Genomic DNA, 26,524 nt, shown 5'->3' on the forward strand with positions numbered 1-26,524 from the left:
TTGTTTTCCTTTTTGTCAATGCCTTTGATTTCTGGTCTTGTCTTTCTTGTTTTGTTCCTTCTGCTTGCTTTTGATTATTTTGCTCTTCTTTTTTTTAAGTCCTTGAGGTCATTTGGTGTTATAAATTTCTCTTTCAATTGGTTTAGTCATATCCCACAAATTTTGATATGTTGTATTTTTATTTTCATTCAGTTCAATGTATTCTTAAAATTTCCTGTGAGACTTCCTCTTTGGTCCATGAGCTATTTAGAAGCATGTTTTTTAGTTTGCATATGTTTGGGATTTTCCTGCTATATTTCTGTTACTCATTCCTGGCGTGATTCCACTGTGGTCAGAGAACACACTCTGTATTACCAATTTTTGTAAGTTTTTTGAGGTTTGTCTTATGAGCCAGGATTTGGTCTATCTTAGTATATGTTCCATGGGTGCTTGAAAGGAATATGTATTCTGTTGTTGTTGGGGGAAGGCTCTATAAATGTTGATGAGATCCTGTCGGGTGATGGTGCTGTTGAGTTCTTCTATATCCTTTATATATTGCTGATTTTATACAGTTGTTCTATGAATTGTTAACATCCCCAACTATACTTGTGGACTTGTCTTTTCCACCTTGCAGCTCTGTCAGTTTTTGCTTCCTATATTTTGCATCTCTGTTGTTTGGTGCATATAGATTTAGGATTGTTATGTCTTTTCATGGACTGCTGCAATTTATTACTATGATGTTCTTCCCTGTCACTGGTAATTTTCTTAGCTCTGAAGTATAATTTATCTGATATTAATATAGTCACTCCTGCATTTTTTGATTAATGTTTGCATGGTATATCTCTTCCATCCTTTTACTTTCAACCTGCTTTGATCATTATATTTGAAATGAGATTCTTGTAGACAGCATATATTGGGGTCTCTTTCAGATCCACTCTGCCAATATCTCTTTTAATTGCTGCATTTCAGTCCATTTACATTTAATATAATTATTGATGTGTTAAGTCTCAAGTCTCCCATTTCATTTTTTGTTGCTTTCTGTTTTTTCTCTGTGCATCTAGCTTCTCTTTTTCTTTTTTCTCCGTTTCTGTAAGTTACTTGAACATTTTTTAGGATTCCATTTCAATTTATTTATGGTGTTTTTGAGTGTACCTCCTTGTATACCTTTTCCAGGTTGCTCTAGGTATTCTATTATATATGCATATCTTATCACAGTTTGATACCTGAGCCTAAAGTGTTAATTTATGAATTCCCTCTGAATTCAAGTGAAGTATAGGAACCTTGCCTCTCTTTGTATCTTTTACTCTATCCCAATTATAGTAAAATTGTCTTAAATACTTCCTGTACATACACTGAGAACTATATCAAACCATGTTATAATTTCTGCTTCAACCACCAACATAACTTAGAAAACTCCAGAAAAGAAAGTCTATTACATTTATCCATATTTTTAGTCTTTCTTTTATTCTTCCTAACTTACCGAAGTTCCAAGAATGCTTCTTTTATCCTTTTCACTCTGTTTAGAGAGCTTCCTTTAGCCATTCTTTTAGGGTGTGTCTACTGGCTACAAATTCTCTTCATTTTCTTTGATTTGAGAATGTCGTGACTTCCCCCTTCATTCAGAAGACATTCCTGAATATGCCTCTAGTATATTTTAGCTGGACACAGGATTTTGGGTTGACAGTTCTTTTCTACCAGAATCTGAAAAATGTGCCACTTCTTCTGACTTCCATGGTTTCTGATGAGAAATCTGCTATCATTCAAATAGTTTCCCACCCCCCATAACTAAGGTGTATCTCTTGTAGTTTTACACATTTTTTCCCCTTTATCTTCAGCTTTTAGGGGTTTGACTGTATGTGTCTTCATATACATTTCTTTCTTTGTGACAGTTTATCCTGTTTGGGGTTTGCTCAGCTTCTTGAATATACAGGTTTATATTTTTTGCCAAATTTGAAGGATTTACACGTATTCGTTCTTTGAATACTTTTCAGCTACACCTCTTTTCTGCTCTCCTTTTTGGGACTTAGATGACATAAATATTAGCTCTTTTGTTATAGCCCCACAGGCCTTTGAGGCTCTGTTGTTGTTTTTTCCCAATGTTTTCTCTCTGTTGTTCTGAGAAATTTCTATCGTTCTATTTTCAAGTTCACTGATTTGTTCCCCTCCATTCTGCTACTGAGCCTATCCACTGATATTTTTACTTCATTTATTTTACTTCATGTATTTTTCAGTCCTAAAATTTCCACTTGGTTCTTCTTTACATCTTCTGTTTCTTTGCTGAGACTTTCTATTTTTTGTTTGTTTGTTTCAAGCTAGTTCATAATTATTGTTTGAAGCATGTTTAAATGATGGCTGCTTTGAAATCCTTTTCAGATAATTCCAAATCTCTGCCACTTGGGTGCCTGTGTCTGTTGGGTTACCTTTTCTCAGTTGAGGTTTCCTAACTCTTGGTATGATGAGTGATTTTGGAATAAGACCTGGACATCTGAGTCTCAGGTTATGAGACTCTGGCTTTCATTTAATTCCTGTCTTAGCAGGCCTCCTCTGATACCCAGTGGGGGAAGCAGGGTGCTGTCTCATCACCACCAAGTGGGAGTGGAAGCCCAGGCTTCCCGAGTGGGAAGGGCTCTTCCTCACTGTTGGGTGGCAATAGGAGTCCCACCTCCCCAGTAGGTCTGCTGTCACCTGGGGGCAGGAAAGCCTCGTTCCTGCTGGGCATTCCCCACGTGGTCTCCCCTGATACCAGCAGGAGAGGCCTTGTTACTGTCCAGCATCAATGAAAGTCCCAGTTCCTCACCCCATCCCTCCAGTGGGGCACTTAATTATATGGCCTGATGTGTGTGGAAGTTTAAGTTTCCCCCTTGGTCTTTGCAAGCAGAGGTGGGGCAGTATGTTTTGTGATGTTCGGCTGCCATAGAGTGGTTATCGTTTACATTTCTCCTGTTTTGCGAGGCTGCCCCGTCCTGACCCTTCACCTGATGTAGTGAGTTGGGTGCACACCCCTAAAGGCATGTCCATGTCCTAGTTCCCAGAACCTGTGAACATTACCTTATACGGCAAAATATGTGATTCAGTTAAGGACTTTGAGAGGAGGAACTCACCCTAGGTTATCTGGATTGGCTCTAAATCTAATGACAAGTGTCCTTATAAGAGATGCACAGGGGAGATTTGACGGATAGAAGAAAAGGCAATATGATCACATTGGCAGAAACTGAATAGATGTAGCCACAAGCCAAGGACCACCTGGAGCCGCCAGAAGCTGGAAAAGGAAAGGAACATATCTCCCCTACAACTTCTGGAGGGAGCACAGTCCTGCCAGCATCCTGATTTCAGAGTTCTGGCCTCCAGAACGGTGAGAGAACACATTTCTCTTGTTTTAAGCCACCCAGTTTGTGGCAACTTGTTATAGTTTGGTACTGGAAAGTGAGGTGCTACTGTTAAAAAACTCTAAAACTGTGGAAATGGTTTTCAAATTATATAATGGTTAGATGCTAGAAGAATTCTGAGATGCATGAGAGAAAAAGCCTAGGTTGCCTTAAACAGACTATTGGTATAAATGAGTGTTAAAGAAATTGATGATGAGGGCTCAGAAAGTGAGAAGCATGGTAGAAAAAGTTTCTAGTGTCTCAGAGAATACATACATTGTCATGAACAGAATGTTGGTAAATGCGAATGTTACTTGGCTCTGCCATTGTGTTCTACCATTATGTGGACAGCAGAACTTGTGAGCAATGAACTTGAGTATTTTACTGCAGAGATTTCCAAGCAAAGTGTTGAAGGTGCAGTGTGATTTCTCCTTGCTGCTTATAGTAAAATGCAAGACAAAAGAAATAAATTGAAGAAAGAACTGTTAAGAAGAAAAGCAGCAGCATTTGATGATTTAGGAGATTCTCCATCTATCCATATTGCAAAGGATGCTAAAATTAAAAAACTCACTGTTGGAGAGAAGTCCAAGAGTGCAGCTGGACAACCTTTTGCTGAAGAGATTATTTGTGTGACTCACAGACCCACTCACTCATCTCAGCAGAAGCCAGGAACAGAAGTGGAGTTCTGTGGAGTTAAAGAAAGACCTGTGGATCTTTTGTTAACGGTGTGGACTCCCATGACATACACAGGAGACCCACAAGATTATTAAGAATGTTATATCAGCAGAAACAAGCTTGGTCTGAAAAGGACAGAGGGAGGATGGAATAAGTCTATTGGACTTCTAAAACTCAAGAGCTAGGAAATGGTTGACAGAGTTACTTGGTTGTAAACATGTGCTAGCTGTCAAGACAAAGGAGGAATGACTCTGAGGGCAGAGCCATGGGTGCAAAGGAAGAGACTGGAAGAGCAGTTACAGAGGCAGTGGGTGCAGAGGCAGAGGCCTATGAAGCTGCCTTGGGTTTGGTGGACAGAGCCTCAAGTGACAGAAAATGATTCTCAGGACTTGAAACCTAATGGAATTTACCCTGGTAGATTTCAAACTTGCTTCAGGCTAGTGACTCCTTTACTCCTTCCAATTTCTCCCCTTTGGAATGGGAATGTCTATCACATGCCTATCTCGCCATTGTATTTTGGAAGCAGATAAACTGTTTTCTAGTTTCACAGGCCCACAGATGGAGGGATTTTGTCACAGGATGGATCATGCCCAGAGCCTGCCAAACCTGATGTAGATGATGAGATTCAAGACTTCTGAGCTGATGATATTTAGATTTTGGTCTTAGTGTTGATTCTGTAGTGGGTTGAGACTTTTCGGGATGGGGTGAGTGTATTTTGCATGTGGGACGAATGTGAATTTTGGGGGGCTAGATGGTGGACCGTAGTGGGTTCAATGGTGGCCCCCCAGGAAGAAATGTCCACATCCTAATCCCCAGAATCTATAAATATCGCCTTATATTGTAAAACATGAGATCGAATTAAGGGTCTTGATCAAATTATGTGCCTCTTAGGCACTTATCTTGGATTATCCAGCTCAGCCCTAAATTCAATCACGAGGGTTTTTTATGAAAGGTACACAGGGGAGATTTGACAGATAGAAAAAGAGGTGGCAATGTGACCACAGAGGCAGAGATGCAGTCACTAAGTCAAGGATCTCCTGGACCCACCAGAAGCTGGAAGAAGCAAGGAACAGAATCTCCCCTAGGGACTTTGGAGGACTTGATCTCAGACTTCAGCCTCCAGACCTGTGAGAATAAATGTCTGTTTTAAGCCACGTAGTTTGTGGTGATTTGTTACAGCAGACCTAGGAATCTAACACAGTTGGAGAGCAGCTTCTTTGTTTGTGCCATTGGTCGGCATCTCCAGCCTCCGTCAGGGACACAGGAGGCAAGAGGAAAACCCAGGGAACTCACCACCACCTCACCGCTCAGGGCCAAGGTCCCTAGCTGGTCTGCCTCCTTCTCACTACCTCTTGGGGGTCTTCTTATCTTTGTTTACAAATAACGTCCAAGGATCTCAGCTTTACTAGCAGGAGGAATAGGAAAAAAGTACATCTGCTCCACCTTTTGGAAGTGGAAGTCTTACCTCCAGAATTTTCACTTTTTCAACCAATTAGCATATTCCAGTTACATCACTCGTTTTAAACATTAGCTTTGGTGATGTCCTTCCTTGCTCAAAATTCTTCAGTGGCTCCCAAATGCCTATAAAATCAGCCCCTGACTCTTAACTCCACATTCATTCCCTCCCTAATCTGACCCCGTCCCAGCCTACCTTTCTGGTAATAATGTCCCACTGTGCTCCTCACCGGTGTTTCCAAAATCACGCTTTATCAAACTCAGTTCTTTGGGACGTTAATCAATGTTACATGCACCCGGGAGAAAAAAAAAAGGCTCTACTGTCAAATGAGTTGGGTAAACAGTGGATTTAGGCAGATTTAAGCCAGTTTTTTATTATAGATCTTTCAGATTCTTTAATAAACCAGTGCACAAGGTGAATCTCCAAGAGGCAGTTAAAGCATGAAGCGTTTCCCAAACTTCCCTGACACAGAACCCACTGTACCGCCTCCATGGAAGGCACTCTGTGAAACTCTTCTCGTCCCACTTTCTTCTCCAACCAAACTTGCCTGTTTGTTATCATGTGAACTCACTTTGCTTTCCTGCTGTTAAAGGAAGGAGCAGCTTTTGTGAAACGTCAAAGAGGCAGTGCTGGTGCTCTGGCACTGTTTGATCAGGCACCCTTCAATTTCATAAAACTTTCCATTAAAGTTGGACTTTGAGTTCAGAAGTCCCAACCAGAGGTATTATAAAAATAGACTGTGGGATTTGAGTCATGCTACAACATAGAGAATCTGCTTTTTAAATATAAATCCATTTAATAATACCGTTGGATGATACGAGGGATGGGAACTGCCCCGTCCACCCCGCCACACCCATGGACAGGGGGTGTGGGCACAGGGGTCAGCAAGCTGGTGGTTGACAGACACCTTCCTCTTCTTTCCCTCTTCTCCATGGCAGCTGGCTCCCGGGGACTCTTTGGGACCCACAGGAAGGGAGATGCTCTCCCCTCCTGGCACCAGCGACTCACTCTGGCTGGAGAGACTCCGGACGGGGAAAGCAGCACTCACCCAACCTGGCCCAAGGTCGTAGGCAGAAGGAAAACGTTAGCAGCCGTGAAATCAGAAGAGGAGGGAGGACCGGGCCGGGCCGAAGCCACGGTTTCGAGAGAAGCCGGATCCCGATGAAACCTTAGCTGTGAAGACAGGTGGATGAGGCCTCTGGAGATCAGGAGGGGTCAGGAGAGCACAGCTAGCACCAAGTGCCGTTCACACTTCGTCCTGAAAGTCAGTTAGACGTGCGGCCAGTGGTCTGTGCAGCCAGCGTACTTGGAGCACTTGTCTCCGCGCAGAGGCAGCGGCCGCCGTGGCTCTATCTCCCCAGACGCCGCGCTCGGCATCCACGTCTGCTGGGCCTCTGTGGCGGAGGACGTCCGGCGTGCAGACGAGCTGCTGGCACTGCCACGGAGGGCTGCACCCTCGGTCCACGGCGGCGGTCACGGCTGCTGGGGAAGCGAGGTCTCCATCTGGGTGCCGAGGACACCGGGCGCGATGCAGCGGGGCCCCGGGGGCCTCGGGCCGGGCAGCCCAGCGGGGTCGGGGCCGCCCACCATCAGGAGGCCCGCTGCAGGCTGTGCGGCTCTTCCTCCCCCGACTGCAACCAGCTCCAGTCTAGAGACTGAAAGTCAACGGGCACGTTAAAGACACCGAGGCCACCCAGACATCCGCCTTCTTCGGGAGGCAACCAGCACCGTTTAGAAGGAAATTAAATGCCTCTCATTAAGACATTCTTGTTTCTGCAGGGTACCCCTGAGCTAGAGCTACGTCTGCAAAACCGTGCTGGAGCTTTTCTTCGGATGGGCTTGGAGCCCTGAGATTCCGGGAAGGCGATTCAAGTATTATTACTGCAGCTCCCAGCACCGACTCATGCTCACTGCGGGCAGCTGGTACCCTGGGCTAATCTCAGCTCTCGACCTCCAACCTCGCCAGGTGAAATGGCCTGGTCAGACTTCCTTTTCCTCTGACAGAAGTGCAAATGGGCAGTGAAAGGATCGGAATATACACGGCTCGGAGGAGGAAGAACAGCAAGAAGAGACACAGAGAGCCCCAAACCAGAGAAGGACACTTGAATAAATAAGAAGTGATTACAACGACCAGTATCCCCTCCGATTCTTCCCCAAAATAAGAAGTTCCGGAGACGCTAGCATGTGACTGTATCGGCAGGAAAAGGCCAAAGAGCCAAGCGAATGATTTAGCATCCTCTCAGCAACTTCAGCTTTGTCTTAACGTACCTGCATCTGGACTCGTTTTTCTTTAGGTCAGCTTCCCTACAACTAGGACTGCTAAGCCCCGAGTCCCTGAGAGGCGGGGTGGTGACGGGCTCTTGCTCTGTTCCCGGAGCCCAGCACTGCACCACACACACAGACGCCCGGCAATTGTACAGAAGGTGCAGCAGGGGAGAGGCCTTCTCACAGTGATGCTACCTTCCTCGTAAGGATCAAGTATAGTGAGGATGAAATGAGATAAAGCACATAAAGTACCTGCACACATTCAACAGTCATCAGCATTGTTACCATGGGGAATAAGAAGTATGCACTAGAAAATCCTAAGCGTACACTGAGATCGAGGAAGCACGGCATCGCCTTTCGATCTGCTTTTTCTCGTTTGCTGCAGAAAGAAAGGACATGGAGCAGCGGGGGTTCCCACGGGCCATTACCCTTAAGCTCTGGTCCTGCTCCTTCATGGTGTCCTGTAGGGCGTTTTCCAGCTGGGCGCACAGGGTGTGTGCTTCAGCCACGAGGTCTTCACTAAGAAAAATGATTGAATTATTAGAACGTGGTCAATGTTAACTTTTCAAAAGTGTTTGCAAATATGCTAAAGAGCTTCTGGAAAGATTTTAAAAATTAAATAATTATTCTGAGGCTGAGTGTCTTAAAACACCATGTTATTGCCTAAGTGATTTCATCCATCTAGTTGAGTGCTGTTACAGAAGCTCGAATCCAGCTACGAGCACCGCTGTTCACAACGTGGAAAAGCAGCGATCCGGCTTAATACCAAAGCTCTTTCTGACTTAACTAGATTCTCTCCAAACTGCCACAATCTGAAGATCTCTCCCAAATCACCTGTTTTCCACTTTTTGAATTGGACAAAAATATACACACCATGCAATTTCCTCAGGTGTCCCCAGCTCGCTGAGATCTGGGGGAAGCAAGTTGTGGGAACTGATTTGTTTACTGCGCTCTCTCCTTCTCTCTGATGAGAAATGCACGTGTCCCCCTGAGAACCGGCCGCGGTGAGAAACAGGAGAGCAGAGCGAGCCGTCTGTCCTTTCTAACCTTGGCTTGAGGGCGTGGAGACACAGACAGCGGCCTGGGCCCCCGGGATGACTTCTCCAGAGCTTTGAGGATCTCATGGAAAGAGAGTGACAAATCCAGGAGGAAGGGCCCTCGATCCCCTCCTCTCACTGTGAAGGGGGCACTGATGGAAGGAACAGAGCACAGCGCTGCCCAGACTCATCCATGGGCTACTAACCAGGCTCCAGGCTCCGGGCCGGCCCCAGAGGCCCCGTGAGAGGCGCGGGACCTGGTTACCATCCTCAAGGAGCTAACAGTAAGCTGGCGAGAGAATTAAGAATCCAAAACAGGGACTTCCCTGGAGGTCCAGTGGTTAGGACTCTGCGCTTTCACTGTTGAGGACCCGGGTTCAATCCTTGGTCAGGGAACTAAGATCCCGCCAGCCAAGCGGCAAAAAAAATAAAAAATTAAAAAAAATTAAACATAAAAAATCCAAAACAGTACAGGCTACAAACCCCCCAAGTACAGGAACAGGATTTTTAAAAACACCTGTATTGAGATAAATTTACAAACCATAAAGTTCACCCATTTAAGGTGCACAATTCCATAGTTCGAGTACATTTATGGAGTTGTGCAACCATCCTGGTCATCCAGTTTTGGAACGTTTTCATCACCCAAGAAGAAACCTTGTACCTGTCGTCAGTCACTCCCCATTCCTGCCCTGCGCCCTGCCCTCGGCAATCATTAATCTGTTTTCTCTTCTATAGATCTGCCCACAGGAACCGATTTTAACCATGTCCAGGAGGAGAAGGATCCCTGTGCTCGTGTGTCAGGGCCGGGGAGGAGGTGGGCGCAGAGGGAGGATGGCTCTGGGGAAAGGTGTCAGCGGAGCCGAGGTTCTGGAACTTCAGGGTGCGGGAGGGTCAGCCAGGGCTGGTTCAACAGGACTGCTCGGCCCCACCCCGAGCTCCTGATCCCGAATCTGCATTTCTGGCAAGTACCCAGAACCGCCGATGCTGCTGGTCTGGACCAGACTTTAAGACCCCTGACGGCAGAGCCAGAGTCTGCCTGGGAGCAGTGGGTCAGAATGGGGAGGTGGCGTGAAGGCCTGAGAAGGCTCAGGCTTGGACCCCGAGGCAGCAGGAAGCCGTGGCTGGTCCCTAAATAACTTGAGGAATAACTCGATCAAAATGGTCTCCTGTGAAGACTGATTTGACCAGAGGAGCCTGGAGGCAGCACTAGGGGGGAAGCAGGGAGGGAAAAGTTCACCAGAAGGGCTCTGGGGCTCTGCTCCCAGCTCTGCGGCAGGGGTGCAGGTGATGAGTGGGGCAGGGAGAGGCCACGGGAGGGACCAGTGACACTCGACTCAGGCGTGGAGGCCAGGGCACGCCCTCAGGGACCTGGTTCTACGAGCAGACCGCGATGGGTGGACTCGCGGGAAGCGGGGAATGGCCAGCACTTCCAAGGCTCCCGTCCAGCAACGAGCAACCTGACCTCAGACGAGGAAGCCTTAGTCAGCAAGTCAGGAGGAGCTCTGAGAGCAGAACGCCACATCTGTCCCCACAGCACCCGGCAAAGGGAACAAACACCGAGGAACACGCACAGACCCGCCGACGGGTGACCGACGCGCCCTGACTCCTGCACTGGGCGCGGTGAACGGGGACGCACCTCTTCTTGACGGCCTCGGGTAAGCTGTCAGGGGCTGAGCAAGGCTGCGACAGCAGCTGGCTGGGCTGACTCAGGCGGGACGTGTTCATGCTGTCCGGGCTTCCGCTGACGGGACCTCGGACCTTGCTCTAGATGATAAAACCAGGAAGAGAGTCAGCAGTTTTGGAGCAAACAGATGTTTCAAATTTTGCATTCACACCAGGGTATTTTCTTTTTTTCAAGTTTTTTTTTTCTTCGATGTGGACCCTTTCTAAAGTCTATATTGAATTTGTTACAATATTGCTTCTGTTTTTTATGTTTTGGTTTTTTGGCTGAGAGGCATGTGGGATTTTCGCTCCCCGACGAGGGATCAACCCACACCCCTGCATTGGAAGGTGAAGTCTTTAACCACTGGACCGCCAGGGAAGTCCCAGTCACCACACCAGGGTATTTTCTCATGAGACAACTGGCCATGAGACACAGGCTCTTCCTGGAGAGATAGGTCAACATCGCTATTCGATGGTTTGCATTTCAGTTTAGAAACTGTTTCTGTATCTATAGGTGTGCTTTTTGGTAAAAGTTTCTAGGGGCTTCCCTGGCGGCGCAGTGGTTAACAATTCGCCTGCCAATGCAGGGGACATGGGTTTGATCCCTGGTCCGGGAAGATCCCACATGCTGCGGGGCAACTAAGCCTGTGCGCCACAAACACTGAGCCTGCGCTCTAGAGCCCTCGAGCCACAACTACTGAGCCCACGTGCCACAACTACTGAGCCCACGTGCCACAACTACTGAGCCCACGTGCCACAACTACTGAGCCCACGTGCCACAACTACTGAAGCCCCTGCGCCTAGAGCCTGTGCACCACAACAAAGAGTAGCCCCTGCTCGCCGCAACTAGAGAAAGCCCGCGCACAGCAACAAAGACCCAACACAGCCAAAAATAAATAAATAAATAAATAAATAAATAAATTTATATTAAAAAAAGATTCTAAATACAGAGAGATCTGAGGGCTCTATTTCATTAGTCGGGTCGCTTAACAAACTCTTACAAGGAAATTAGAAGGAAGGTGTGTTTACTCTTTCCAAGTAGAAGACAGACACACAACGGTCCTAAGTGACTTTCTGTGACTTGCACCATCCGCGGGACAGAAGGAGACCAAGGTGTTCTGACGCCCCAGGCTGCGGCGGCCACTCCACCTTATGCAGCCGTGCGCCCCTGATCCGTGACCAAGTCGCTCTGCTGTCACCTCCTCAACTTCCCTGCAGCCCTCACGGCGGCGGGGTCTGTCCCACCAGCTCGCTTCCAAGACACGGCTTCTACCCGGCTCGTCTCCCTTCTCTGTCCGGGGCTCTCTTTTGTGCTGAGGGTTCTCTCTGAGCAGCACTCAGTGGGATCGCAGCGACGCTGAGACGGCGGGCACAGAAAGTGCGGGCTGAGTGCTGCACGGCACAGGCACGGCTCCGGCCACATGGGCACGCACCGCGGGGGCTGCATGCAGATCTCCAGGAACCTGGGCGTGTGACCTCGCCTGGAAAAAGGATCTTTGCATGTGTAGCTAAGGAGCCTGTGATGAGGTCACCCTGGACTATCTGGGTGGGACCTGAATCCAGCGACAAGTGTTTTTACAAGAGATACTCAGAAAAGAGACGCAGAGAAGAGGGTCACGTGGAGACAGAGGCAGAGACGGGAGGGATGCTGCCACAAGCCAAGGAGTACTGGGAGCCGCCGAAATCGAAGACGAGGCGAGGAAGGAGGAGGGATTCTCCCCTCCAGCCTCCAGAGGGAGCCCGGCCCCGCCAACACCTTGAGGGCGGCCTTCTGGCCTCCAGGACCGTGAGAATAACTGTGATGATTTATCACAGCCGCCACACGCACAAGTAACACAAGGACACAGGCACCCACCTCGCCCCTCCCCACTCACACCAAGTCACGGAGCAGAGAAGTAGAAAGTGAGCGGCAGCAGCGGAGCGCTGGCGGGGGCCCCGCGGTCCCCACGCCAGGTGTGTGGGCGGGGGCCGGCAGCACAGGGCCCGGCCGAGGGTCACTCACACAAGCGATCTTCAGGAGGTTCCAGAGCTCCTTCTGCCGCTTCTCCTGCAGCCGAACCACAGTCCTCTCATCCTCGCTCATTAAGCTCACCACCTCTTCCACCTTGGGCAGCAGCTCCAGAGCCTTCTGCTTGCAGACCACAGTCTTGCTGTGAAGAACAAACGTGACAAGCTCCAGCGGCACGTGGGTCGCAGGAAGCAGGACGCAGCCCCGGCAGTTAAGGCTCCGCTCGGCCGCTGCAGGTGGAGGTCCCGCGGGGCTCAGGTGAGTGGGCGAGGCCTCACACACAGCCCGCCGCCCCTCCTCGCTCCGCCCCGCCGGAGGGAAGGCGGCCTGATACCTGAGCTGCGTATAGATCACTCGCACTTTCTTCTCAAAGCCTTGGATTGCCTGCAGGAGCAGCCGTACCATTTCCTGACTGTCGCCATCGGTTCGCTGGTCTGCAAAGAGGGACGGTGTCGCACGGTCCGCGGGGGGCTGGCCTAGGTGCCCGGGTAGCGAGGGACCCGGGAGGTGGCCCACTCACCTCGGGGCTTCTCCCTCAGCCTCCGGTAAAGCTCCCGCGCCTGCTCTTCTCTGAAACACACGAGACAGCAGCTTCGTCAGCATCGAGCAGAGGTCAACAAGCTCACCTGAAGCGCCGGGGCCAACTCCTGCCGGCAGCACTACTGATTTCTAGAAGCCAGACGGGCAGCACATCCCGACTGGAGCAAACGATCGTTCCTGGTGATGTTACAGGTGACATCCATGACAAGGGAAGGCTCGCCTCATTATCAAAACTCAAACACCTCCAAGGCCTAGTGAGAATCTTCAGGACAGGAGTCTCCTCTGAATTCCCTGCCCGCCCGGCTCCTGCCACCGGGACTCTGGGTGCGGTCTGTTGCTGGACCTGAGCCCGGAGAACGCGGCCCCCAAAAACTCAAGCCCAGGAGCAGACACAGACGCCCTCCCAGTGCCCCTAACACAGTGAGACGGGCTGATATTTTCAGGGGTGACTTTCGTTTGAAAACCAGAGGAGAATAAAGGGTTAAATGACTTGAGAAAATATGGACTACAAATAACTAAATTTCTGATGTTCGGCATCTGGTCCTAAGAATCCTAGTAGAAGCGTCAGAGGACACGGCTGAGCCCCAAGGAGGTAGCTCCTGAGGGGCCCCGAGGCTCACCTGCCCCTCCTGTCCGCTCCCAGGGCTGCAGGCGGGGCTGCTCTGCCTAGGCACCCCCCTGCCCTCCCCCCGCCCCCGGAGCCAAGGCCAAGTTCCTGATCAAGACTCAGATGAAGTTTCCACATCCCACCTTCTAAGACTTGCCAGGCTCCTCCCCTGTTCTACTTTCTGCTCCTCGGGCCACGCCGAGTGAGGATGGGCTGGGCGGCCCTGGCGTCTAATCTGATACTTTGGTCAAGCAAAGGCTCCTGGGACGGCAGCCTCTGTAGTTCACGAGCCACCACTGGGGGCATTATCTGAACTGGTCCCCGTAACTGTGAGGTCAGACAGCGCTTCCCTATCCTGTGAGGCTCAGAGTGACGGAGGTGTGTCCGTGCTCATCTCTGCACGTGCCGAGATGACCCCCCAGGGGCCGAGCTCCGGGGGGGAGTGGGCCCATGGGGCTCCACTGGGACCGCACTCGAACCAGCCCGACACACACACTCATGCCCACACAAAGAGAGAGAGACACACACACACACATTCCCATACAGGCTCACTCTCACACAACACACACACACACACACGCTCCCATACAGACTCACTCTCACACAACACGCACTCACACATATACATGCACACACACTCACATACAGACTCACTCTCACACAACACGCACTCACACACACATACACACACACACACGCTCACATACAGACTCACTCTCACACAACACGCACTCACACACATATACACGCGCGCACACACACACTCACAGGTCGTCCAGCGTCCCGCCCTGCTTCCGGCCCATGGGGCTGCGCTGCAGGTCCACGATGTCCGTCTGCAGCGCCATCATCCGCTCCACCAGGTGCTTCACCTCGTTCTCCTGAAGGAAGAGCGGTGCTGAGGCCAAGGACGCAGCGAGAAACTCCTGGGACACGGGGTTCTCGGGGGAGCCCTCCGGCCCCGCCGCAGACCCTCAGCCGACCAGCCGGAAGGGACACGGACTTGGAGCCCTGCAGTCGGATCTGGGGTCGGCCACCTGCCAGCTGCGTGGCCCTCAGGCAGGTCACCTGACCTTGCGCTGCAGTTTCCTCCACCGTGAACTAGGCTCTCAAAGGGCTGCGTTAGGGTGAGAGGAGACAGAGCAGGTGGGGGCCTGGCCTGGTCCTGGCGTGGAGAAGCGGCCGGGGCACCTTCTCTTCTCCAGATTCGTCCGCTATCTCAGGGATTACACCCACGAGTGCCCAGACTGGGGGTGCGCCCGTGTCCCCGTGGTTGAACAAGGTACTGCCGACGGGCACCCACCTTTAAGAAGGCACGTCGGCACTGATTTATCGGAACAGATGTTAAGACTCGGAGGTGAAACTCCCTGCCCAAGTTCACAGGGAAAATGGTGACAAAGCCCAGGAAAAAGCCTTGGAGTCCACAGTCTTCCATTTGTGTGAGGTCTGCCACGTCACACCCTGGCCTCATAATCGACACTTTTCAGTGGCATCTGATTTACACTGTCCTAAGACTTGCCCCTTAGACCCATTCTTTCCTGGGGATTTCATGTCCCAAGGAGGTTAGGACAACCTCCGACAAGACGGCGTGTTGCTCCTTCATCCAAGGCCCCTTCTCGTGGAAAGAGGACACTTCACGTCGTAATCCTGACTCCAATCTGTGCAGGTCCCGGACCTGCCACGGCAGGGCCCCCTGCACTGTCCCCCACCCCCTGCCTCTCCCCCTCTTTCCAGCAAGTCCTAGCTGAGGGCAGAGAGCTGGGAGAGGAAAATTTCATTTTCGACATACAAGCTCAACCGAGCGCGCAGAGAGAAAGGGGAGGACGGCAGTGAAGAGCCTCGCGCCCTCGGCCGGGCTGGGGACCCCAGGGCGCCTCCTACCCGTCCACAGAGCTCCACGGCCTGCTCCATCTCCCTCCAGGCCAGCAGCAGCTTGTCTGACGCTGGAAAAAAATGGAAGGAAAATAAATTAAAAGCAAAACGAAAACATCCCCAAACCAAAACAGAAAACAAGCGATTCAGTGGCAAGGGGACAAAAGACACCTCGGAAAGAAGAGGAAAGGGACGCTCTCTCGAGACTCATCGCAAAGCGTACACTCACTGATCCCAAATTCCTTCTGTTCACTGTACTTCTCCAGGTCAATCTGGATGCTGGTTTTAAAGAAATCCAGCTTGGCCTTGAGCTGCTGAGACATAGAGGCCATGGAATTCTTCATCTTGGACAGGCAGCTGTTGTTCCGGAGCAGATTCATCCTGCAGGGGCCCCGAGAAACAGAACTGTGGGGCGTCTCTGGCGTCCAAGTACCATTTCCCGGACAATAACAAAACCACCTTGAACACCACGGCAGGCCCCTGCTATAATTAGCATAACCACAACAAGAGCAGCCACCTATAACCGTAACAACAATCTCCTGGCCCTCGGCAATGGCTGAGGTTCTGCTCCCAAACTGGAATTGGGCCAAGTACCACACGAAGCGACCCAAAACCAGCCACAACCCGGGGAAAGAGTCAGCCCGGCCTGGCAGGACGGTCAGGGGAGGGCGGCCAACCCACGCCGCAGCGAGCCCTTCCGCGGTCCCGGTGCTGCCCTCCGTCCGGCAGCCCCACCCTGTCCACGCCCCTGCGCCGCCCGCCCGCCGACCACACCGGCCTGGTCGGGTCTGACGGAGCCTCCCTCCATGCCACCCTTCCAGACTAGCGTTCCCCTGCTCGCTCTCCCAGCGGCCACCCCCGGGCCCTCGCCTCTGCCACCGTCCTGCGGCCGGGCCACCGGGCAGCTCTGAGCAAGCGAAGGCGAACCGCCGGGCACGTACATGGCGGCGCGCTGGCCCTGCTGCAGGCGGCCGCAGTCCTCCTTCAGGGCCTGGACGCTGTGCCAGACCTGACCCCACACCTTCCTCAGCTGGAAGAACGGGAGGCTCCTCTTGGGCTCTTGCACTGCCAGAGACACACACGACCGTCAGGGAGCGGCGCCTGCGACGGACCGCCTCCTGCCCGCGGGGCTCGCAGGCACGTCTACACTGCTCCGTTGTGTAATGCTCTGCTGCTGCACAACCGTGTCGGGTGCCGGGCCTGGTTACGGTTGCAGACGTTTTTGTGCCCTGGTAGAGCACAGGCACGTCAAAAGTTACAGACGCACAGAACACCCCAGAAGGTTGACCCAGGAGTCAGGCAGCAGTGGTTCCCCTGGGGAGCCGGGGAGCCAGAGGCACTTACTGCCTACCGTACAATCTTTTTGACTTTTTGGTATCGCGTGCACGTATCGATTGTTAAAATATGAAGACGACTTCAAAAATCAAGAAAATGGTCACGTGGGTCAAGTTCAGTGGCCTGTGGGCAGTACTGTCTGTCCTCTGTTTAAATGAGGTTGACATTAATTGAAGATGGATGTCCTTTCCTCTCTTCACCTGGGCTACTCCTCGCGGGTGCAAATGAGGAAGGCTGCCTGAGGGCCGGAGGGACTCATCTTCTCAGGGGGGACCCCTCCCTCGGTCCAGGGCTCTCCCTCCAGCCTCGTCCCAAGCACTGTAAGTAATTATCTTTTAAAAGATCACGCTGTTCTTACGGATACAGCTGACGCTTTCAGGCTGGGGCCGTGGGGAGATCTGGGTCTCATAGGCGACCCTGCTGTTGTCAAAGAGGAAAACGAGATCCATGTCCAGGGTGCGGCCCTCGTTCAGCTGCAAAGGGACAAGAGCAAAATGAGGCCTCGTGGACCCAGCCCCTCCTTTTCTCAAGCAACAACGGGGGGAGTCTCCAGAGGGTCCCGACAGCACCGTCCTCAGAGAGCAGGTGCCGGGCGCCCACCGAGCCTTTCCTAGGGGCCGCGGCCTCTGCTTCCCTTGGCTGTTCCTTTTACACTTATTCCCAAATGCAAACCTTATCTACAACTTACTCTGTTCTGTTTTATTCTCTGATTGTCTTTATTGTGCAACTTAGATGGTTTGCTTTACTGTCCAGTGACTCTCTCTCCTGCGTTAACTTTCCAGCTCTTTCTGTGCAGCTATCAGCACGGTTCTGCACACACGAGGTGTGTCAAAAATAGTTTTGGTTGACTCGGAAAAATGAAGCATCACTTTAGCAGCAAAGGCAAAAGAAAGGCACTCCCAGTGGTCTGGAAGGAACAGGTGAAGCATGGGGTGACTCAGATCTCCTATCAGGTTCACGGGATCTCGCATTCCAACCTCAAAACAGGCAGGCGCCTGCCCTGCGTGGTAACAGACTGCCTGGCACGACGGAGTGGGATGGGATGGGCGAGCAGCTTCCCGGGGTCGGGTGGGGCTGGGGCGCCTGCAGGAGGCCAGTCTCACCTTGCCGTCGGAGGTGCACTGAGCGGCAGGCTTGTCGGGGGTCAAGGCCAGACCCGCTTCCTGCAGCAGCTCCTGGTCCTCCTCGGGGATGCCTGTGTCCTGCTGGATCCGGGCCTTCAAGCTAGGCAGACTCTCGTCCTCTGCCACGGGGTAGGTGTGAATGGTGCCCGTGACCATGTTCAAGACGTGAACCAGCTGCGACACAAGCCAGGACAAACCACTTGACGGACTCCCGCCTGCTGGCCCGGATCCTCTGCCACTCCCCACACCTCCCAGCCTCCCAGAGGCCCGGCCTGGGGAGGAAGGCCAGCGCTGGGCCACACACAGGAGGCGTCTTCCCACTCCTGTCCGGCCACAGCTACGACCTCGTGACCCACGTCGGTCAGCGAGGGGTCCCATCACCCTCTCAGGCGGAGACGCCCTCACGGGAGCCTGCGTTTGCCCACCGGTCGGGCAGCCCACGGCCCGCAGGCTCACCTTCAAGTTTAAGATGTCGTCCAGGGCCCGGAAGCAGCCGTTGGGCCCGTAGACGGGGTCGGTGCCCCTCTGCCGGGGATGCCACATTAGCATCAGCTGCAGCCACTTCTCCAGCCGCTGGGCCAGGACGCTGAGAAGAGGGGGCCGTGCGTGCGTGTGTGTGCGTGCGCGCGTGCGTGCGGGCCCAGAGCCAGCCTCAAGGCCCCGCGTGGACGCTGAAAGGCACTCACACCTCACACGCACGTGACCATCACGCAGACGGGGCCAAAGCGATCCCTGAGGATGGACTAACCTGAGGAAAGACGAGCCTTTCCAACAAAACGACTCACTCAGGCGCTCACCCCCCCCGCCCCCGGATCCGCGCCAACACCCTCACAGCAGGGCTGTCTCGGCAGGTGGCTGTGCAAGAACCTCAGGGAGCTTTCTATGTGCTTCCCAGGCCCGCCCCACCTCAGGAGAACCGCCCACACGATCCAGACCTCTCGCTGCCGATTCGCTTTGTCGGTCGCCCCGGGGACCCCTCGCGGGGTCCACACGACAAAGTTCTCACTTCTCCCAGCCCGGCGGGGCCCCGCCGGCACCCTCAGTGGCCCTCGCCGCGCCCCCAAGAAAGCCCTGCAGAGGCCAGCACCGCTACGAGCTGCCGCTCCTGGGCCCCCCCACCCCCCATCTTTCCCATGTCTGTCCTGCACGTCTTTCCAGATCCTTCCAGAAAGTTCCAGCCCGCCCAGTCATCCCGCGCAGCTAGTCCACTCGGTACCTCTCTCCCCGTCCTCCAAACACTCATGGTCACTGTGCTCCGTGCTCCTCAGCTGTGTGTAGCCGCCTGGCAGCTTTCCTCTGTACTAGCCCCCAGTTCTGATAGGATTACCTGACTGCTCACATTCTGGCTCTAAGACCAGACGGCAGTGCCGTTCACACCGAAAAGGTTTGTTTGTTGACAGTAACACACGATTAGGCTGCAGGCAAAGAGAAATAAAGCGTAATCCCCTGGCCGTCAAAGGCTTACAGCTGACCAGAAGGTAAACCCTCTGCAAAACCAAATGTCACGCGAGGTAGAAGCTTCTTGGAGTGATGAGAAGTACAGACAGATTGCTGTGTGAATTCGGGAAGGAGATGACTTCTAGATGGGGTCGGGGGGAAGGCGTTCTAAGTTTAACACTGAGACGGATTATGCCAGGTGCTGGCCACAGCAGGACGTCCCCACATCAGAGCTACCAGGACGTCGGCTCTGACCTCCACTTCTAAAAAAGGACGGACACGACGCGGAGGGGAAGGCCTGGGGCCGTACCTGTTGAGGTTGCTCGGTTGGGGTAACGAGCTGGAGAACTTCACGGCTCCGTTCAGGTCCTCACTCACCACGATGTCCATCTCACTCTTCTGCCGGACTTTGGAGTGCCTGCGGACGCAGGGCCTGGTCCGTCACGCCGCTCGTGATGACCCTGCGTCACCCAGCAGCCAACAGCCCCTCTACACCGGTAGCCTTCCACTTGACAACCGGACGGGATGCCCCCGGGTCGCTAGCTAACCCCTTGGGATGCCGGCCAGTGCGTCTGCGTCCTGCTAGGATGCTTCTCTGAGCGTTTAAGGCCGTCAGCACTGCCCGGTGAGTGTGACTGACCTTCAGGCTTGTCCTGCTGACTCCTGGCCTCACCCTGGCTCATCCTTATCTTTCTTCTACTTTTCATCGAACACCAAACTCTCACGGTTTGGTAGAGGATGAAATTAGGGCGTGCACACCAAGATTGCTGCACAAGGATCCTGTTCCCGTGAAACCTGCAGGCACCACACGCTTCCCTCTTAACGCGTGTGGCTAAGCGTTACTTCTGATGGTGAATGAACGGTTACATTTCCCAACCTAGAGACCCTTTTGATGTATCTGAAATAGTATTTGAAGGAAGCAAATTTTTACACTGGTTTCAAATCTTCTCGGGGACAAGGGTGATGACGTAAGTCTGAATAATGCTTCATAGATAACCAAGCACTGACTGCGAACACGCCCTTCTCTGCCTGATGACCCCATGTGGTAGACGGTTTTCAGCCAACCATTCAGCGGTGAGGAAGTGAAGATCAGGGGACCTGCCCAAGGTCACACCACCGGGGACTCAGATCCAAAGTCTGGTGCCCCTTCTACCCTGTCTAAATGCCTACATCCTTCCTTTTCAAAAACACGTAAGAAATTCAAATGAAAAATGCTTTAGCCCTGAAGCCTCACTGGCAAGGGGTGAACCGGACCATGTGGAGCACACGTAGCCTGGAAGAGCTGGGGTCCAGCTGGAACCTGCCTGCTCTAAGTCAGGCTGTCATTACACACAATGGGATGGTCCTCTGATAGAAACTCGGTCTGTCAACGGGAAACTATATAGATAAAGAAAAGGACACAGTAAGTGAAATGCTTACTGCTTAGGCCAGTCCTAAAATGCACTTCACAGTAGCTCAGTGTAGGATAATAAAGCTCAAATTGCATTTGTCCTGAAGTTACTATCTACCTGCCACCTGAGATGAGAGTGAAATTGCTAAAGCTGCCTGAGGCATTACAAGGCAGACAAGACAGGCATGTCTCACAGCTACTGGGTTTCAGAGATGTCCGCCTGCAAGTGGTCACCCGGCCTCCCGGCTCTGTACAGGAGGCTGGCTCTGAAGACAAAAAACTTACTATGAAGATGCCAGGCCATTAGGGATAGCTTCAAATAGCATTTCTTCTTCTAGTTCTAATGGACTTTAACTCATCTTGTTATAAATAATGGAAACGCTCGACATTTGAACTGAAAAAAATGCAGTAATTCCTTGGTTAGTTAAAAACGCTATAGATGTACAGACATTTAAAGTTTTTGTCGTGATGGTTACATGATAAGGTGTGACTCTCATGTAATGAGCTAATTCAACACTCCAGAACCCAGCTCAGGAGCGCTGCCTCTCCTAAAGTCAGTCCCCACAGGAGGGCACTCTCTGCCATGTCACCAGGCTCCTCAGGAGCTGGGACCGTGCCAGGCTCATCTCTTCCAGTGTCTGGCATGTGAATGGTGACTGAACTGGACCGCGTCACACAAAACTACTCTTCTGGAATTGATTTCAAAGGCTACATCTTACTCTTATAAATAAACAATCTCATGATGTAAGTACCTGTCCCTTGAAAAAGTCAATGTTTTCGCTACTTCCAGAAAGATACTGAGAAACGTGACAACAGCCATTGTGGACCCACAAAGGGGCAGCTTCGTACGTTCCTGGTGGAAACGTTATTTATACAAACTTTTTGTGGAGCAATTTGTTAGTGCACATGGAAGACCTTTAAAATGCGGATAATCTTTGATCTGTTGATCCCATTTCTAGGAATTTATCCCAGGGAAATAACTGCGGACGTACAAGGATTTCCCTACAATGATGTTATTCTTGGTGTTATTTTAAGAAGTAAAAATTATAAACCACTGATTCTTCCAGTAATGGGGAGCAGGTTAAACCAACTACAGTGGAACAGCAAACAGATGTGACAAAGACCATGGAAGAACAGAAAGCATTTTCAGTAGCAAGTCTGAAAGGCAGGTTCTATGAGAGTATGCATGGTAACCTACTTTGTTTTTTAAATAAACACAGGCACAATGAAGAATCTGGAGACACAGAGACATGTTCACAGCAGTCGGAGGAAATTCTCAGTGTAAAAATCCTGGAAGAGCACGTACAGGGCAGTGTGCGTATTACACTGTCACTGAGGTAAAATGTGGTGGCATACATAAATGAGTTAACAAACAGGTACATGCCCATTTGCTTGTACACGTACAAGACATCCTCAGAGGTGGACCCAAAATCAACGGGACCAGATGCCTGTGGGGAGGAACCATGACTTTTCACTTTTATGCTCTGAAGTTTGAACCACATGAACTTACCACTGCTCCAAAAAATAAAAACTGGAGATAAAAAAATAATGTTGAACAACAGTAGCATCATTTCAATTAGTGTGTGGTCTCTCAACCTAACTGATTTAGGGGGGTGTTAGTTTTTAAATGATGCATTTCAGTAATGGTTAACTTTTATGTATGCAATGAACCACACGTTAGTATTATAATCAGAAAAGAAGTTTCAAAATATAAAGTAATTTTTAAAAACTTAATTGTATCCTTTGACTTGTTTTATTAGAAAATCTCTTTTTGGAAATGTATTCAGTTCACATTTTAAGCCACTTTTTGATGCTTTTAAAAACAGTAAAATTTGTCAACAATAAATTTTCATGTAAATACAGCTCATAATTTGTCATGTGAACATGCTGTTTACTAATGCACAGTGTTTTCGGTGTAAGCGTACACTACACACACACTCTGTAAACACAATGACCTCCTGCCCTGCACAGAGCAGGCATTTACACAGTACTGGATTTAAAGCTGTTAAGGTTCAGAACCCAGGTTGACACTTAACAACCTTCCATCTTTCCAGGCTTTTGGAGCTCAGACTGCCCACGTGCCAGGTCTTAATGGGACTTCCTCTGGGCAACAGGTTACAGGTGTCTCAGGCCCAGCCTGGGGCGCCCAGTGAGACAGGACAGGCGAGGTGACATCTGACAAAGACAGGGGGATACCGCCCCTTCGGGTGGGCGGCCCGCCCCGAGCCCTCACTCACCACTGCACGGGCTGCCAGTTGGGCAGGAAGGGCCGGAAGCCCGTGATACACTCGAAGGCCAAGGTGCCGAAGCTCCAGTAGTCCACGGTCACCGTGTACTTCTGCTGCTCCAGCAGCTCAGGGGCCTGCGGTGACAATGGCGGGACATACCTGAGCTGCTCCCCATCCGAGGGTCTACCACGGAGCGGGGCACCCAGCCTCTCATCGTGCCCCGTGCTCCCTGGGCCCCGCTCCAGGTGAGGAGGAGACCACGTGTTCAGCAGGTGGTACCTAGGATCTCTCTGGACCTCATTCAGTCCCGGTGCTGAAACAATGGCCTGGGGGTATTTCAGGTGAACCGGAGTGCAGCGTGTACCCTTTTCCCAGCACTGTGCAGGGAGGGGAAGACAGGGCACGGACAACAAAGGGGAGTGACCCCGGCCATGCACACCTGTTCACAGCACACGCACTGCATGTCAGCCAGTCCCCTAAAGTGGCGAGGTCCACAGCATGCGGTCGGACAGCGGGACGGGTTGTTGCAGTCAGGTAGGAAAGGCCAGATGCGTGGCTGCTGCCCAAGCAGAGAGGCGGGGACGACCGAGGGAAGCTTCCCAGCGCAGGTGGGACAGAACGGCTCAGAGTGCCTCAGGGCAGACAGCGCAGGGAGGACCATGACAAGCGAAGGCGTGGAGGCAGGACTGCGCCCGGGCTGGCTGGGGGCATGACACTCATGAAGGACCACGGAGTCCCAACCAAGAGGAAACACGTGGGGACGCACAGGTCAGCCTCTGTGTCCGGTTACGGACAGAAGCTTTAGGCCCGCAAGTGAACAATTTGGCCGAGCACCCTTGTCAGAGCCTGGGGTCCTCACTAACTGCTGCTGAGCTGACGAGGGGTCCAGAGGACGCCGGGCAGGAGCTACAGGGTCACGTGATGTGGACACACGTGCTGAGTCACAGCCTCGAGTTCCCGCTCTGAATCCCCTACTCCCCAGGGCAGGTGATAAACCGGCAGGCCACTGCCCGGTTGTGGGGTTAGTGCAAAGTATGGATACACTCAAAAGGACCTCAATAATGGCTTTCTCTCTTTCTATATAAGAACCACGTAGGATAATTAAGCTCGTCGAGCCCAGGTGGCTTTCAACCTTTTTTTTGTTTTTCTTTTTTAAATTGTAGACTCCTTTAATCAACATGTACTGGCTATCATCTGCAAACAATCTACTACCGAGTCCTGCTGGGTCTCTTCCAGGCATTTCTTGAACCATCCTCTACATCCTCAAGGCCCTCCACCAGCTCGGACCAGCTCAGCACAACAGCCTCCTTACCACTCCCCCACTACCTGCAATTCACCCTCCACGCGGTACCAAGCATGGTCTCTTCAAAAGGTAAACCCGATCCCTCTCACACTTAAAAACCTTCCATGTCTCTCCAGAGGTTTCAGGATAAAGTTTAAAATCTCTAACCCAGCCAGCAAGGCTGTGAATAATCTGTCCTCTATCTCTCTCTCCAGCCTCAACTCGAGATACCCTCTTCCTTCTTCTCTGGTTCCTGCCACACCTTCTGGTCTCCCATGTCCTATCCCTTTACCTGGAACTTCCTCTCTCTCCCCCTCCCCCAGTCCCCCTTTCCCCCCCTCATCCTTCAGGTCCCAGACCAGGCTAGGTCTTCCTAAAATATTTTCTCATAACACCCTGCACTTTCCCTTTACAGTACTTAACACAATTGTAATTTCTTCATTATTTGTGTTATCAGGGTGATGCCTGCTTTCCTCCTAAACTCTAAAACTACACTTGACCAATATTTCTTGGATGAATGAGTGACAAATAGAACCGCAGTATTAAGACCAAATAACAAAAAGAAAGGGTGGGAGCTCGAAGCTCAGCCCTCTCCTCCATGGCCCCTGACATGCTGCGTGGAAACTGAGGCCCCCTGCAGACCAGCAAGAACCTGGTTTAAACTCTTTGTCCTCAGATAAAATACTGCAGCATGAGAGGTTATGGGACTCGTGCGAGGGCCCAGGAGCAGAGTCCTTTTGATATGAGAAGACGACCACGTCCCTCCGTAAGGCCTCTGCTGGCAAAACGTGCTGACTTGAATGGATTATGATTCTGACCTCATACAACAGTTCCTAGGCATCCAGGAAACATCCAAAGAGCCAGCAAACTTAGATGGCAGAAGGCAAGGATGGAGGAAGAGAGCCACAGACACGGCCATCAGACAGAAACTGACACACAAACATGGAAACCCCGTCTCTTACCAGGTACTGCAGGGTCCCCACAAATGAAGTGCACAGACTGCCCTGGTCCAGCTCCTTGGCATATCCTAGGTCAATAATTTTGTGTATTAACTGAAAAAAAAGGGAGGAGGAGAAACCTGATGGTTATGAGAGTGCACTGTCCTTCACAAATTCTGAATGTCTCTGTTAGAGCAGAGGATGTTTCTGAATTCCCAATCCTAAGACCCTAAGTTCCAAAGGACCACCAAATACACAGGAGAATGCCCTAGACATGGTAGATTTGGGCAAAAGGAAACAATGTAAAAACGCCAGGCACATGTTCCCCCTTGCTCTGCGACCAACTGCCAGAGGAAGGTCAAAATTAGCAGACCACGCACCAGCCCTCAGGATTGCTAAACCTAGACGCAAAGGAGGACCAGGCCAGTTCCTTCTCAGTAAATACCTTTAATTCTCAAATCTTAGAACTGGCAGGAATGAGCGTGAACTGGGCCAAAGGTGAGAGCTAGGACAGGCATGGGTCACGCCTAGGATGCTGGAGGAAGCTGCGTGGAAGAGGTCAGACGGTCCGGGAGCTGAGTTACTGCATTCCACTCCGCTGAGCCCCTGCCCGTCACCCAGCTGAACAAACAAGGCCAGGAAGAGCACAGGGCCGAGCCCTGAGGGGAGGTTACCCCACACCTGAGCAGGGGGCCCCGGAGAAGGTCCCTGAGAGCTCTGGGGAAACTGCAGGCTGGACCAGGCCCCATGGGCAGGTGCCAGCTCCAAATGCCTCCTCTCGGCCACGTCCAGAACCAACTTATAGATGGTCTCCCTGTCAGCTTCAAAAGCTGAGGCTCTCAAACAGATGGAAAACAAAAAGTCCACTTCCAAGAAGTGCAAGTCCCAAAGGCTGGGGGTGTCAGCTGGAAGACAAACATTATTTTTCTTATCAGATTCCTGCAACTTGGATGACTAACAATGTGGTCCATTCAAACTTGCCTCAATCTGCAAGCGAGAACTTTTCGCTGAATTTCGTTCCAAATCAAAAAGCCTTCCCAGAGGATCAAAGCAAATATGTGAGCAAAGAAACGCAAACACACAAAGCGGGTTCCTCCCCCGCCCAGCTGCCACCCGCCCTCCCCAGGCCCTGGAGGTCACTCACTCTCTGCTCCCCTTGCTGCAGGACGATGTTTTCTGGCTTTAGATCCCGGTGGATGATCCTGTTTTCGTGAAGGTATCGAAGTGCAGAGGCTGACAGGGTGGAAAGGGGAGTGAGTTTTCGTTAAGCCTGGACAATGCTTTTCACTTGGCATCGCCTACCCAGTGAAAGATGATTACCGCGTGC

At 51.4% G+C, this 26,524-nt stretch overlaps 1 protein-coding gene across 5 annotated transcripts in view; it reads right to left on the bottom strand.

Moving 5' to 3' along the window:
• Positions 1-6,248: 6,248 nt before the first annotated feature.
• IKBKB (inhibitor of nuclear factor kappa B kinase subunit beta) overlaps positions 6,249-26,524 on the bottom strand; it is a 48,936-nt gene continuing 28,660 nt past the window's right edge. For 2 of the 5 annotated variants that reach the window (XM_057537256.1, XM_057537255.1), the window contains exons 6-22: positions 26,342-26,430; positions 25,222-25,311; positions 22,987-23,111; positions 19,670-19,777; positions 18,379-18,508; positions 17,902-18,096; positions 17,157-17,271; positions 16,405-16,528; positions 15,687-15,844; positions 15,473-15,534; positions 14,363-14,472; positions 12,968-13,017; positions 12,782-12,881; positions 12,442-12,589; positions 10,414-10,541; positions 8,169-8,259; positions 6,249-7,130 (exon numbers count right to left, since the gene is read on the bottom strand). In XM_057537256.1, the coding sequence (XP_057393239.1) occupies positions 7,065-7,130; positions 8,169-8,259; positions 10,414-10,541; positions 12,442-12,589; positions 12,782-12,881; positions 12,968-13,017; positions 14,363-14,472; positions 15,473-15,534; positions 15,687-15,844; positions 16,405-16,528; positions 17,157-17,271; positions 17,902-18,096; positions 18,379-18,508; positions 19,670-19,777; positions 22,987-23,111; positions 25,222-25,311; positions 26,342-26,430 (1,889 nt within the window). In that variant the 3' untranslated portion in view covers positions 6,249-7,064. Of the gene's footprint in view, positions 7,131-8,168; positions 8,260-8,613; positions 9,174-10,413; positions 10,542-12,441; positions 12,590-12,781; positions 12,882-12,967; positions 13,018-14,362; positions 14,473-15,472; positions 15,535-15,634; positions 15,845-16,404; positions 16,529-17,156; positions 17,272-17,901; positions 18,097-18,378; positions 18,509-19,669; positions 19,778-22,986; positions 23,112-25,221; positions 25,312-26,341; positions 26,431-26,524 lie in introns of those variants that run through there. The other 3 variants (XM_057537257.1, XR_009006505.1, XM_057537258.1) reach the window with 3 other exon arrangements.

The sequence above is a fragment of the Balaenoptera acutorostrata genome, chromosome 21 (assembly GCF_949987535.1).
Source record: "Balaenoptera acutorostrata chromosome 21, mBalAcu1.1, whole genome shotgun sequence".
Classification (NCBI taxonomy): Eukaryota; Metazoa; Chordata; class Mammalia; order Artiodactyla; family Balaenopteridae; genus Balaenoptera; species Balaenoptera acutorostrata.